Here is a 13690-nt window from a genome sequence, read left to right on the forward strand (position 1 = left end):
GCGAAATAAAATGCCGAGAACCCAACAGCTGAGATCTCGGCCAAAAATTTCGGTAAAAGTTCAAAGTGCCGACTACATTGTATAATGAGAATACCAGCTCAGCTGTCAAAATTTTACGAAGAGATCGGCAATCCGTTGCCGAAAATCTCGGCAATAATTACCGAAATTCAGCAAATTATTTGTGTGTTTGATCGATGGTAGAAAAGGAATAAGAAGAAGTACTAAAAGTAACGATGGCGGTTGAATAATATATTTATTATGCAATTTCAAGCAGGAAGTCACCATATATCCATGATTCCGAGTACACGTATAATGCCAGCAACATTTCTATATTGCACGATGCAGGGGGAAGCAGATGTTTTACGGAAACCATAAAAAAAATGTCCATGTCAAAATGGTTGTCGTTCTTCCAGAGATATTCCAAAACATTACCTGAAAATGAGAAACTGGATACATAATTCACACGCACGATTGATTATGCTTATCCCTGTTCTGCGTTGTGGTGTGTCCACCTCTGCCCAACACATTTTTGGTAATACCTCATTGCAGTTGTGTGCTTTTAATATGAAGTGTTCTTTCAAATTAATCATATTAATTAATTATGATTAACTAATAGTTTTTATTGATCACAAAAAATGTTTCTTGCCTAATCTTTCCATAAGGAACACATATATAAATAATTTTGGAAATTGTTGTTTGAGTCGTTATTTCCATGAGTCTATGGTCCCTTTAATATTGACTCATGGAGGTTTGACTGTATTTATGAAACATATTTTTATTGAACAACGGTAGAACTGTAACTTAAATAAATTGATTTAATAAAAAAAATAGTTCGTCACTGTAAGTGTCGACATAGACTCTTGTATATTAACATTAAAACCCCATACTTTTCCTTTTACCTGATTTTTATCATTGTTAAAAATAACTTTTGAATGGTTCGACGCAAAAAGCGTCGATTTTTTGAACTGAGGTTGCATGAATCGCATCACTTACCAAGTTGAATCCTGATTACGCAGCTATGATACATTCCCACCAAAAAACCACCTTCCCGTGACAATCATGGAGATACAGAATCTCGGTCACGAGTCACGGTCACGGTCTCGAGTAACAATGGATGTCACGTCACACCAACTTTCTTTTCCTTCCCCGATGACCGTAAGGACGTGGCCGGCGCCGTTATTGGCTTTTTAATGTTTGGAGTTTTCTGAAAGTGTTCCTTGATTCCTTGTGCAACTTGGATTATTCTGGTCAATCACGGAGTAGCAACTACGAATTGTACGGTCATCAATGCTTATGCTTAATTTTATTTATTATCAGGTTAGGTTTGAACCAGGGGCGCGACCACGTCCAAACCGTGGGTAGGACAAGCGGTAGCAATATATTCAAAGTTTGATCAGAGATTGGATCACATTCGATCATTAAATCTTTATGAAATGTAAAAAATCGATCGTGAAGACGTATAGTTATTTCAAGAGATGTTTTCAAAATATATTTCAATAATTTATTCTTGGGTTTAAATACCGTGCCTAATTCCGGGCATTTTTTGTTTCCTTTTCTTATTGAGTTTTATAATACATATAAAACAAATATAATATTTTTTTTTTCTATTCCCATACTTTCACACTTTTACAAAAATGTCATTTACTTTAATTTTCGATGTCTTATTATTTATTTAGTTGGTGTTACATCAATTAATTTGATAAAACCTCGTTAACGATGTTACGCCAATTTACTCGGTCCATGGCTGTGTCTCTCCAACCTCGATTTTGGCCCACGTTCTCCAGATCTTCTTGCACCTGATCAAGCCACCTCGCTCGCTGTGCTCCCCGCCTTCTTGTGCCAACCGGATTCGACGCGAACACCATCTTTGCAGGATTGTTGTCCGGTAGTCTTGCAACATGCCCTGCCCAGCGCACCCTTCCGACTTTCGCAACCTTCTGGATACTTCGTTCGCCGTAGAGCCTAGCGAGCTCGTGGTTCATTCTCAGCCGCCACCAAGGGGTGGATCACTTGTTCAGTGCACATCAAATGTACATCCATTTGCATCAAATGCATTTTTTCAGCGTACGCATCAACTTAGCTTTGGCTTTGGCACCACAGTATCAACAAATCATTCTATAGCAACGCGTATGTGTTTGTCATGATTGTTTTTGAATGGTTTGTTCTTATTGATCCAATCCTCTTGCTAATCATTATAGATTTCAGGTAATCAAAAAAGGAATTCCCCTGGATCTCCGAATTATTGTGTTAAGGAATATTTTTAAAGCCTGCGTGCCCTGCGTTCATATGGAAAACGAAACTACTTGCTTGCTGGACTAGATACAATCTCCTCTAGAAGCCCGCTGTCTGTAACGTTCTTTCCTACTGAAAAAAATCCGCTTCTACATCACTGCCAACACTTTTATTTGATTTGGCGGATATGCATCGAGCTGTAGAACTGTAGTTGTATGGAAAAGAACAAGACATTAAATTATAATTTTTAGACCAAATAATTTGTTTTATTTGCTTTGCAAATGATAGAATTTTATACACAGTTCTATGTAATCTCTCCGTACCGTACATTGTCTGGAAATACCTTCATATATTTTTTGAATCATCCACGGATTCATGTCCATGGAGATATTGGACGTGCAGTCAGCGGAAAAGACCCTTGACTGGAATATGTGTATGGTCAACCATCAGATTGACAAAAGATACTGGGTTTTCATGGTCACTAGAATGGCCCAATAGAGATTCCGATCCAAAAGGATTACTGCCGCTGTCACCGCCTAGATAAGTGGTGTGAAAAGTTCCTAGACCGAGTGAACTTAATTCGCCCCTAGGTAGGTCAGTGAAGCAATTCCACTATTCTGGGTATATTTTCTCTCTCGTTTAGCGCGCAACCAATCTGCATTCACGGTAAATATTCTACCATGTCCAATTCCAAAACCAAAACATATAGTGATCTCGTAAGAATGGTAAACTGGGTCAACATGGATCTGAAATTAAGCATCGGTGTTATTGAGGAATCCACGGAGTATAACACAAATAAAAATACTTGATTTATGCATTCATTTTTAACTGTCCACAAAAAGATTAGGACCGTCATTCGAAATCTATTACCCAAATTCCGACAATCAGGATGTGGTACAAAACCTAGGGTTGAGCCTTTGTTGATGAGGTAGCAGCTTTTCTTGAGTTTCTGGAATGACAAATTTAACACTTTGGCAAAGACAGTAGCCAAACGTTCGAGCAAGCCATGATTTGCAAATTTGCTGGCAGTGAATGCATTTAAATGCATCAAATATTCTCGATATATCAGATGCATCAAGAGTGATTTACCCCTTGGCCGCCACACACCGTTCTCCTGCACTCCGCCAGCACCCTTCGTTCGAACACTCCAAGTGCTTGCAGGTCCTCTTCCAGCATGGTCCATGCTCCATGTCCATAGAGGACCACCGGTCTTATAAGCGTTTTTTACATAGTACATTTGGTGCGGGGGTGAATCTTTCTCGACCGCAGCTTCTTCTGGAGCCCATAGTAGCCGCGACTTCCACTGATGATGCGTCTCCGTATTTCACGACTAACGTTGTTATCAGCCGTTAACAAGGATCCGAGGTAGACGAACTCATTAACCACCTCAAAAGTATCCCCGTCTATCGTAACACTGCTTCCCAGGCGGGCTCTGTCGCGCTCGGTTCCGCCTATCAGCATGTAATTTGTTTTTGACGCATTCACCACCAGGCCGACTTTTGTCGCTTCACGTTTCAGGCGGATGTACAGGTCTGCCACCATTTCAAATGTTCTGCCGACAATATCCATATCATCCGCGAAGCAAACAAATTGGCTGGATCTTGTGAAAATCGTACCTCGGTTATTGAACCCGACTCTCCGCATGACACCTTCTAGCGCGATGTTGAACAGCAGGCACGAAAGTCCATCACCCTGTCGAAGTCCCCGGCGGGATTCGAACGAACTAGAATGTTCGCCCGAAATCTTCACGCTATTATGCACACCGTCCATCGTTGCTCTTATTAGTCTTGTGAGCTTCCCGGGAAAGCTATACTCGTCCATGATTTTCCATAGCTCTTCGCGGTCGATGCTATCATAAGCCGCTTTGAAATCGATGAACAGGTGATGCGTTGAGACTTGGTATTCACGGCATTTCTGGAGGATTTGCCGTACAGTGAAGATTTGGTCCGTTGTCGAGCGGCCGTTGATGAAGCCAGCTTGATAACTTCCCACAAACTCATTCGATGTCTTAGAAACTCTCAAAAATGTGCTGATTTACTGCTGTCTGCTGTATGCAGATTACCTTAAGTTCAACCACAGACAAACAGTCGTAACACTTAGAACGATTTTCTTTGAAATCCATCGCCACATTAATCATCCTCATCTGGCGGCGATATTGCACGAAACACTATTATGTGCAACAAGGCCGGAAGGAGGCGCTAGTGTAAAACTTCAATTACGAAGAAAAACGATGTGTGCGCCTGTGATTGTGAGGTATGGAACATAAGGAATTTAAAATCATCATTTAAAGCGTGGCGAATGGAAATTTTGTCAGTGAAACGTTTTTTTCTTTGAATTTGTCCTGAAGAAGTGCTCTAGGAAAATTTTAACAGTATTTCATAGAATCTATGGAGCGCTTTTTTAAGGCATTTAAGAATACTCATCCAGATACATATCTATTCATCCCATTTTTCGGTATTCGTTAATATGGAAAAAAAAAGAATGCACGAAGGCCTATTTTAAAGCTCTTTATTTAACAGGTTTCTTAACAAATACAACAGAGGTCACGACATTTCCCACGGCGCCCCCAAACTTGAACGATGGCGTTGGAATGACCACGTGCAAATCGAAAACCTCCCCAAAACTCTTCACCAACTCCATTTGAGTCCAGTTGCATGAAGTGAGGATAAACAAGCCATCGTCTTGCAAAAGCTGTACCACGCTTTCAATGTACTTTTCCCTCATTTGTTTGAAGTTGTCCGGATGAAGACTAACGGCATCGTAGGTTCCTTTATCGTGGACCACTTTGAATCTGCCCAAGGCCGTCACGTCTGATTCGTTGAGAAGATCCACAACCTTGTAGGTGATATCCAATTCCTGGTCCTTGGCTATCGATTGAGCGAGTTCTATCGCCTTCGGTGAGTAGTCCACTCCTGTGAGGTTCGAATATCCTTCGCGGGCTAGTTCTATCAGCATCATTCCGTTTCCACATCCTGAATTCCGTGAAATAATCAAGTTAGAATTTTTGCAATCGGCAATCCGCCCCATCCAAATTCAGCATACCCAAATCTATAATGGAATCATCTTGCTGGACTCTATCTTCCTGCCGTTCAATCCATCGGATTATCCGTAGCTGACTGTCCTCGTCAAACCACACTTCGCCAACATCGCCGTGGTCCCGGTAGTTCCGTATTTCCGTTTCGTAACTCGCTTCCCAGTAATCTTTGGTACCAAGTTCGGAACTTTCCAGCTCCTCAATTGGCTCTGTCATTTTATATGTGTAATTAATGATTGTTGTCTGGAAGTTAGAACAATGTTATAATTAAAACACATCAGACTTGAGCATTATCATAAAATTATTCGAAACACTTACGTTACTTCAGAAATTGCTCCGCACGCACGAAACCGTCAACACCGCATTCTAACAAAACGCGAGTGATTTTGGTTTGTTTACCAACTGAAACGGCTAACATCCCAAATTTTAATTTTGACGTTTATTTTTATTTGGATAGGGTGACCAACGGGCATTATCAATATCACAGCTGATTTGATACACGCAAAAAAATAAGGCTTCAAAAGTTTTAATATCAAGCTAAAGGGTTTGTTCACAAATTTCATAACGCTCAAGGGGTAGATGGGTATCCTATAATGGATTACCTGCTTTGCTCTTGTCCACAGTTGATCAGTAGAAGTTTTCTCATTTTATTTTGTATGGGGAAAGGCATCTAATTTTAAATATCTTTTGAATGGAAACTTTTATCGAAAAAATATCTGGTAGGCGAGAAAGTCATCAATATTTGGGTTTATTCACAAATTTAATAACGCTTAAAATGATCATATTTGACACCCATCCACTCTCTCGTAACTCATTTTGTATGAATATTTTTTTTTCAATTTTTTATGAGCTGTATTGAGGATTTTGCCCTCCAATAGACTCACACCTGAAAAATTCTCCCACCATGTTTGCCTTATATTGGATGGCGTCGTAGCTAACAAAATCAACATATAACGCACGTGTAAGCATACTGTTGGATTGTGCATTGAATGCAAGGTGCGTGCTTCTGCTGAAGTGCCATATAACTTAACGTGTGAGTATATGTTTCCCCACGTTGAAAATCTGCACGACAATCTATTCGTCAACAAAACTAACAATAACAACTAGAGGCTATACCAACCCTTCCCCTTTGAAGGGGCCCTTATGCACAACCAGTATCAAATATTTTTTCGAAAATACTTCCCAATTTTGAGAAATAATTCGTTAGATGCATTTCGCCATACAAATATTTTTCGCGTTATTGTATATCCACTTGAATGTTGGATTATCCCGGCTATTTAGAAGACTGTTCGAAACAGTCGTTAAAAATCGAGGGGATCTCAATGTATTCCATCCAGATGAAACAATGTTGCGAATGTTGTAGAAACACATAATTAGGTTAACTATACATACCTTACGCGCAATAAACTATTGCCAGCTATTGAATTGTTTCATTGAACCTGTATTTTGACCACTAAAAATATTTATTACAAGTTGAATTTTGTTTAGTGAAACATACTTTCATAAACATTCCATCCAACCACCCCTCATTTTCCGAGCCGTGCAGCCGGCAGCCGAGTGTCAACAACAGCTGTTTTGGAAATCTGACTCGACGCCCACTCTGCTGTCCTTGTTGCTCTACTTGAAAGAGTAGGGGTGCTCGTTTGCGCGCGAAAAACTTCTCGCTCGTTGATGCTGCCAAATCTGATCAGCGACTGTTTCACCGACCGTTTAGAACGACGACTGTTTCAAACGGTCGCAAACAGTTAGGAACTGAACGGTCAATACCTTTCAGCGATTTTTCATGCATAGACACGCATGTGCGTTACTATGTGGCGAGTAGCGCATCAGGCCATGCATGTAACCCATTGTTACAGCTCATACAAAGTTTGTAGAATATCAATACAAAGAGCGTGGGTGTGTGTCAAAAATGGCAATTTTCGATGTTGTGAAATTTGTAAACAAGCCCTACACTGAGACGAAATCTCCATTACATTGTATGTGCGAAAATCAGATAAAATGGCATTGAGAGCTTCAAACTTTGATCTATGTGCAACATTTAAATACTATTACACTGAAATGAATGGTTTTGTAAATCGAACGACATTTATGTAATCAGTTGAATTTACAATGAGCAAATATTGTCAAAGTTACTATAAAATCAGTTAAAATGAACTTCATTATGTTATTTTATGTCATTTATGTCATTTATGTATGGTAAATTCAAGAACACAATGTCTTCAAAAAGTCCACGCATGTTTTGTTATTTGATGGGTCAATCCACTATATTCATTGTTGAATTTAGAATGTATTATGGTACAATTCCCAATTCTACAATAATTAGAATGTAAAATTGACGAACTTCAAAGTAGAAATTTCCATTCGTTTTTGTTTACGTTCCACCATTTTATCATTCATCTGTTTCCCTAATATTAACAAGTGGAAGTTAAGAAAAATTGTTATGTTTCTGTCTTAATAGCATATGAAACCACTGTTATTTGTGAGTATAATAAGCGCTGAGCTAAGAGCCTAGAAGATTATATTGGGTAAGTCAACATTTCACATAAATTACTGTTTTCTTCATCTGTTTGCTGCTGTTGGCATCTTCAGGTCATCCTGGGAACAAGTTCGTGAAGCACAACGATTGTACGTAATATGGTTTTTAAGGCTCCAAGTTACCGGCGTCTTACAAGTGTAGCATGGATCCTAATACATAAAAATACCAGCTGACGAAACACCGTAAAATATGCGTATAATTATCGTTAGGTATGTGTAATATTTATCAATGTTTAATCCTGTTGTTGAGTATAAAATAAATAAAAATAGTTTTCAATGACACAGTATTGAAGATTTTTTTTAAAGTGATTGAACGCCATGAACTATGCAGCAGTTTCATCAGCACAGTCAAAATAACAGAGTTTTCTTGTATATTTAACTAATGAATAGCAATATAGTATTCATTAGTGAAGCCAACAACCTCGACAAAATTCTGGCGTAATAGTAAAAACAACAACACTTCTTCTTATGGTAATCATGAAATCACTTCGGTTGGAAATCGTTGGTGCGAGTCTGTCAGTTGTAACACCTATTGTAGTAATTTTCACTACAAAGCTGTTTTCAGTGTAGAGTACAATAAAGGGTTATTTATAAATTTCATAACGCCAAAAATGTCCATTTTCAACACCCACCCACCCCCTCGTAACGCATTTTGTAAGAATATTTTCCGCATTTCGTGTGACCTGTAATATCTCGTAGACACCCACCTACCCCCTTCAGCGTTATGCAATAAGTGAATGGCCTCAAAATAGAATGTAGTATTAATTGAATATATTATCCACATGCTCTGCAATGCAATACAAATGTCATGCATTTATGATTCAAATGCGTAAAATTTTTGTGACCCACGTCATGCGTAACAGCAAACAAAAAAAACTGCTAAAGATAAGTTTCCAAAGTTTCAACGGTCTTGTAGTTAGAGATGTAAAATATCATCAAACAAGGTTGCGACCATTGACGGATATAACTGTAAGTCCACATATAGCATAATTGAAGAAACCCTAAAAAATCATTGTTCTCGATAGTGAAAGGTTTCGAAGGACAAACGCATCAACCACATCTGGGCTTTACGGGAATGCAAACGATTTGTTTGATCAGAAGGCAGGTGCATGGACAGACAAAAACTACATTGCTGCATCCGGCGCGAAGAGGACGTCCCAAAATGTGATTCCACTGATCATTGGTTCCATCAGTAGTAGAAATCTTGCTCATATATTGGGTCAAATGGGTACCGCGTACCTCCGTTGGTTTGACCACATTTAATCTGAATACTTTTTAATTTTGTAACCGTTCGTTACAAATTGTTAGTCCTTTTTTAATTCGTGCTATTTTTTATTTGTATACTGTCACGTTTCTAGTGTTCAGTGGTGTTGGATTAGTATAGGGTTAGTAGATAAATGGTTAGTAAATGTTATCAATGTTAGTAGATTGTCAAAATGTATAAAATATGATTGTTAGTAGATTAGTAGAATAATTAAATTTGAATTACAAACATGGAAAAATTGCATGCAAGCTGTGGGTACAACATAAACGATAAGTGGGCCAGCAGGCGTATTACACGCAACAGGTGGTAACAACCCCCAACCCATTATTGAGGAAATTGGGGAGGAGAGGAAAAACTAGACAAGAGGGTTAGGCCAAATTTAAGAATCGCCATCGCTTCACTTTGTAAAAGGCGTTCGTGTGCTTAAGATCAGTTTTGAAAGTGTCCTCAAAGTTTTAAGAGTGAGTGGTAACCGTTTAAACTGGGAGTGAAAGCGTATTTCGTCAGGACCTTTTTTATCTTACCGTTAAAATTTCGCCATCTTGGCTGGTGTGGCGTGGCCTACCAGCAGCACACGTTTCGGCCTAGTAGACGGAAGTCTGCTAAGCCTAACCCGTCAAGGACCATCGCTGACTTCTGGCCATTTCGGTCATAATCGTAAAGGAGGTCCACAGCTCGGGGTAATCACCCCTAACCGTACAGGAGCTTTCCCCTCTCAGCACGGTCACTCCGGTACCGTCCTGGGCCGTGTCGATTGCCGTCAAAGAGGGAGGACGCCTAATAAAGCCAAACCCCTACGACACTACGTCTACGGTGTCGTCGTTACCACCTGTCCAGCCGCAGAATATCCCAGCCTGTTAGCAGCATCAGCGAGCGCTCGCAGGACATCAGGAGATCGTCGGCAGCAACCAGAAGCAGCAAGTCGTACCGGTACGTGAAAACCCATTAACACCCACACCCCCACAAGAACAATAGCTTGCAATAAACCACTAGAAGATAACCCTAAATCCCACAATAGCTCAGTTTGCCCAATAAAAACCTAGAGATTCCCACCAAGTTAGAATTCTTTCATTCCACACACTACAATAGCCCTAGTCAGGTGACGGTACGCTGCACACCTTGGTCGCGTAGCCCCTCAGCTTACCCAGTAGCAAGCCGACCCTGAGACCCAGCTCGAGGGGTCTCTTGTTACTGAGAGATTGCCCGGTGTCATGTCTACCTATCTCAAGCGATATTCCTTATGGCTCTGGTACCTTTTACTTGTTCGTACCTACGAGATTTCTGAGCTATAAATACTGGTTGCCATAAGCGCAGAAGAGAGACTTCTCGGACTGTGGATTGATTAACATATTATTTTATTATTTATTTACAGTATATAAAAGTGGCGACGAGGATCATGGAAACGTGTGTTGGAGATTATCGTTTTTCTTTGAGGTGGCGAGTTTGCCAATTTTATTTATTTGAGTATGGTGAAATTGCCAATTTGAGTTGAACTAAATTGTTCTTTAGAGCTGACGAAATTGTCGTATATTGTGAACATAGTTGTTCTTTTGTGAAATATTATATTAAGATGAACGAATTTGTTCTTTAGTGTTGACGAAGTTGTCAAATGTAATGTTGAGCAATATAAATCCAATGATTTGAATGTTTTGTTGTAGTCATGAAATAAGTACTATGAACATACAATTGTGGATTTTTTTAGGTATATTTTCGATTGTTCGTTGTATGAGTTGTTATAACGTGAAGGTGGCTTTTTAAAGAGTTATTAGAAATTTTCTAAAGGGGAAAGGACTGTCATGTCTACCTATCTCAAGCGATATTCCTTATGGCTCTGGTACCTTTTACTTGTTCGTACCTACGAGATTTCTGAGCTATAAATACTGGTTGCCATAAGCGCAGAAGAGAGACTTCTCGGACTGTGGATTGATTAACATATTATTTTATTATTTATTTACAGTATATAAAACCCGGTTCGATAATTAGTTACAATTTGTACCCCGCTAATTTGCACATCGTTCAAATCAATTATAGTTCAAACGTCATTTAGCTCATGGAACAGAGTAAAGTGAAATGGAACGCTGTGGAACAGAACGCAAAATCAAAACAAAATTAAAAATGAACCTCGTTGGTTTGCATGAGGTATCATTCAAATTAGCGGTATAGCTATATAAATACGTATTATTCAAAAATACATAAGATGCTCCGAAGAAAATTTCATATTTTCGTTCGTTTTTCTTATTTTGGCTATTCAAGAAGGCAAAACAAAACAAAAATTTTAAAAACTGCGCCATTTGTTTACCATTTGTGACCGCACATAAAATATAAAAGCAAAATCAAATGATTTGAACTGTATCTACATTTCTTTTGTAGTTGCATTGCACATAAAAATTAAGAGCAACAGAATTTCTGGTTCTTTCTGCATCATCAATATAATGTATGTGCAAAGCTCGATTGCAAAAATCTATGTGTGCAGCACATAGAAACTAGTAGGGGGTTATTCTCAAGCGAAATATGCACTTCAACAGAAAATTAATCGCCTATCTCGATGCGTGGGAAATTTCTTGCAAGAAATGCTCAAGAAAAGCATTTTTCTTTGATCGCAGTACGCGGTTGAAAAGAAATGTCAATTCAAATGGAGCTCACTGTACAAAATTTCTCACTGTACGAAATTTCTTGAAATTTTTACTTTTCTTGAGCGGAACAGCATACTTAGCTTCAGTGTAAGGGCTTATTCACAAATTTCATAACTCCGAAAATGGGAATTTTCGACACCCACCCACCCCCTCGTAACGCTTTTTGTATCGATGTTCTACAAATTTTGTATAAGCTGTAACAATTTCAGAACACCCACCCACCCCCTTCAGCGTTATGAAATTTGTGAACAAGCCCTAAAGGCCCATTCACAAATTTCATATTTTGCATCCGAGTAATCGCTGCAACGTCGCTCAACTGTCGCGTCGCTGTACTGTTGAGCACTTTGCAGTTTAGTGTTCCAGCAACGCATTGTAAAAGCCTATTTTGCTAGAGCACTAACATGAAAAGGTCACCATCCAGAAATTATAATTCGCCAGAGAAATAATTCGTTAGTTGCATTTCGCTATACAAATATTTTTCGCGTTACCTATTAGCGATTTTTCGTGCATATGCACTAGCGCAAGTGCGTTACTGGCGAGTAGTAATCAGGGCATGCATGAAACCCTTTCAGAATGAATTAATTCCGAAATGGTGCATTTGATTCAGATGAAACAGAAAAGGGCTTATTCACAAATTTCATAACGCCGAAAATGGCAATTTTCGACACCCACCCACCCCCTCGTAACGCTTTTTGTATCGATGTTCTACAAATGTTGAATGAGCAAGTCCAAAGTTCACGAACGACTAGAGCAAAAACTGTTTTGATTTGATTTGAAACAGCCGCGGGTTTTGTGCGGGAATTTCCCGAAGCAAAACCCGGAACCAAATCCCATGACACGTTTTCCGAACTATAAACCGGCCTTTCCTATGGTCCGTAAAGTTCCATTCTCGTCCCGTTGTCGTGTAGTGTTTCAATTGGTAAATGTCGCAATACTATCTGATTGTGCATAGACTACAACGTGCGTGCATCTGTTGAACTGCCATATAAACAGACGTTAGAGCATTTAAATTGTTCCCCACTGAAAGTCCATTCGTCAATAAAAAGAGCAATCGATTGCAAATATCACGATACTGAACCCTATTAGCCACAGTTGTCTCGCGCCAATCCGGAAATGCTCCAGTTGACCGGAAAACGTCAGTCTGACATTGCACAAAATTGCAAGCCGGCATTTGACAGTGCTCCGCTGTCAACTGTCAGCCAACTCGGCCATCGCTGGCTGATCTGCGGCTTTTCTTCATCACCCCGCAGCAGTCACTTCTCGAAGCAATCTCGTGCCGTGCAAATGCAACTACCGTACAGTGAGAGAAGACTGCGTACGTGTGTCTCTTAAGTTTTTTGTTCCCCTCTACGGGATCCAACCGACCATCACAGAATAAGTTACGCTTCACATATTGGATATCGGATAGGAGAAGGAAGTCAGGTGTGTAACCGGGAATTTGTGCAAGAACTGTTCCGAGTGCGAGTGCTGTGAAATCCCCGCTGGAAGGAGGACCGTATTTTGAGTGAAACCTAGGAATTTGTTCCCCCCGAGAGAAAGAGAAGAAATGAGTGCAGCACCAGCCGCTTCTGCCCCGGCCCCAGCGCCGGTCCTCAAGAGAGGAATCGTCAAGCAGGTTAGTGCTTCCGGTGGAACCGACCGTATGTTAAGTGATAAAACGGCCACAGAAGAATCCGTTCACAAATCGATGAAGGATTTTTTCATCACGGCCTGTCTTCAATTCTTCTTCGTTATCACATCTTTTTCCTACTGCCAGCTAACCAGCCTTTGCCTCTGCTTCTGAGGTGTTGGTGCCAAGTTGGCATTATTGTGTGTCTCTTGTAGCTCTTCTATCTTGAGACGGGACGACGTGAACATCTTTTTCTGTCTCTTAGAAGGAAAGTAACCCCCAGGCTTTGACCTCTCGCTGTGGGGAGTACCCTCAGGGAAGAACAGGCTCTTACCGGGTAGATTTCCGGGCTCTAGAGTTCCTACCGATTGATTGCATAAGAC

The 13690-nt window shown here is 40.0% G+C and overlaps 2 protein-coding genes across 3 annotated transcripts in view; one reads left to right on the top strand and one right to left on the bottom strand.

Annotated features, from left to right (window-relative positions):
• Positions 1 to 4724: 4724 nt before the first annotated feature.
• LOC5573779 (EEF1A lysine methyltransferase 2) lies at positions 4725 to 5693 on the bottom strand. 2 transcript variants are annotated; one of them, XM_001654748.2, is made up of 3 exons: positions 5585 to 5693; positions 5275 to 5509; positions 4725 to 5204 (listed from the first exon to the last, which is right to left on the bottom strand). In XM_001654748.2, the coding sequence occupies exons 2-3, from the start codon at positions 5480 to 5482 to the stop codon at positions 4741 to 4743; spliced, it is 672 nt and encodes a 223-aa protein (XP_001654798.1). In that variant the 5' UTR covers positions 5483 to 5509; positions 5585 to 5693; the 3' UTR covers positions 4725 to 4740. The 2 variants fall into 2 exon arrangements, with proteins under 2 accessions (XP_001654798.1, XP_021696930.1); XM_021841238.1 differs by having other exon boundaries at positions 5590 to 5682.
• A 7215-nt stretch (positions 5694 to 12908) lies between these two features.
• Positions 12909 to 13690, top strand: part of LOC5573778 (staphylococcal nuclease domain-containing protein 1) — a 39888-nt gene continuing 39106 nt past the window's right edge. Inside the window, exon 1 of the mRNA XM_001654749.2 lies at positions 12909 to 13313. Coding sequence (XP_001654799.1) covers positions 13245 to 13313 — 69 coding nt within the window. The 5' untranslated portion in view covers positions 12909 to 13244. The remainder of the gene's footprint in view (positions 13314 to 13690) is intronic.

This window comes from Aedes aegypti, chromosome 2, assembly GCF_002204515.2.
Source record: "Aedes aegypti strain LVP_AGWG chromosome 2, AaegL5.0 Primary Assembly, whole genome shotgun sequence".
Classification (NCBI taxonomy): domain Eukaryota; kingdom Metazoa; phylum Arthropoda; class Insecta; order Diptera; family Culicidae; genus Aedes; species Aedes aegypti.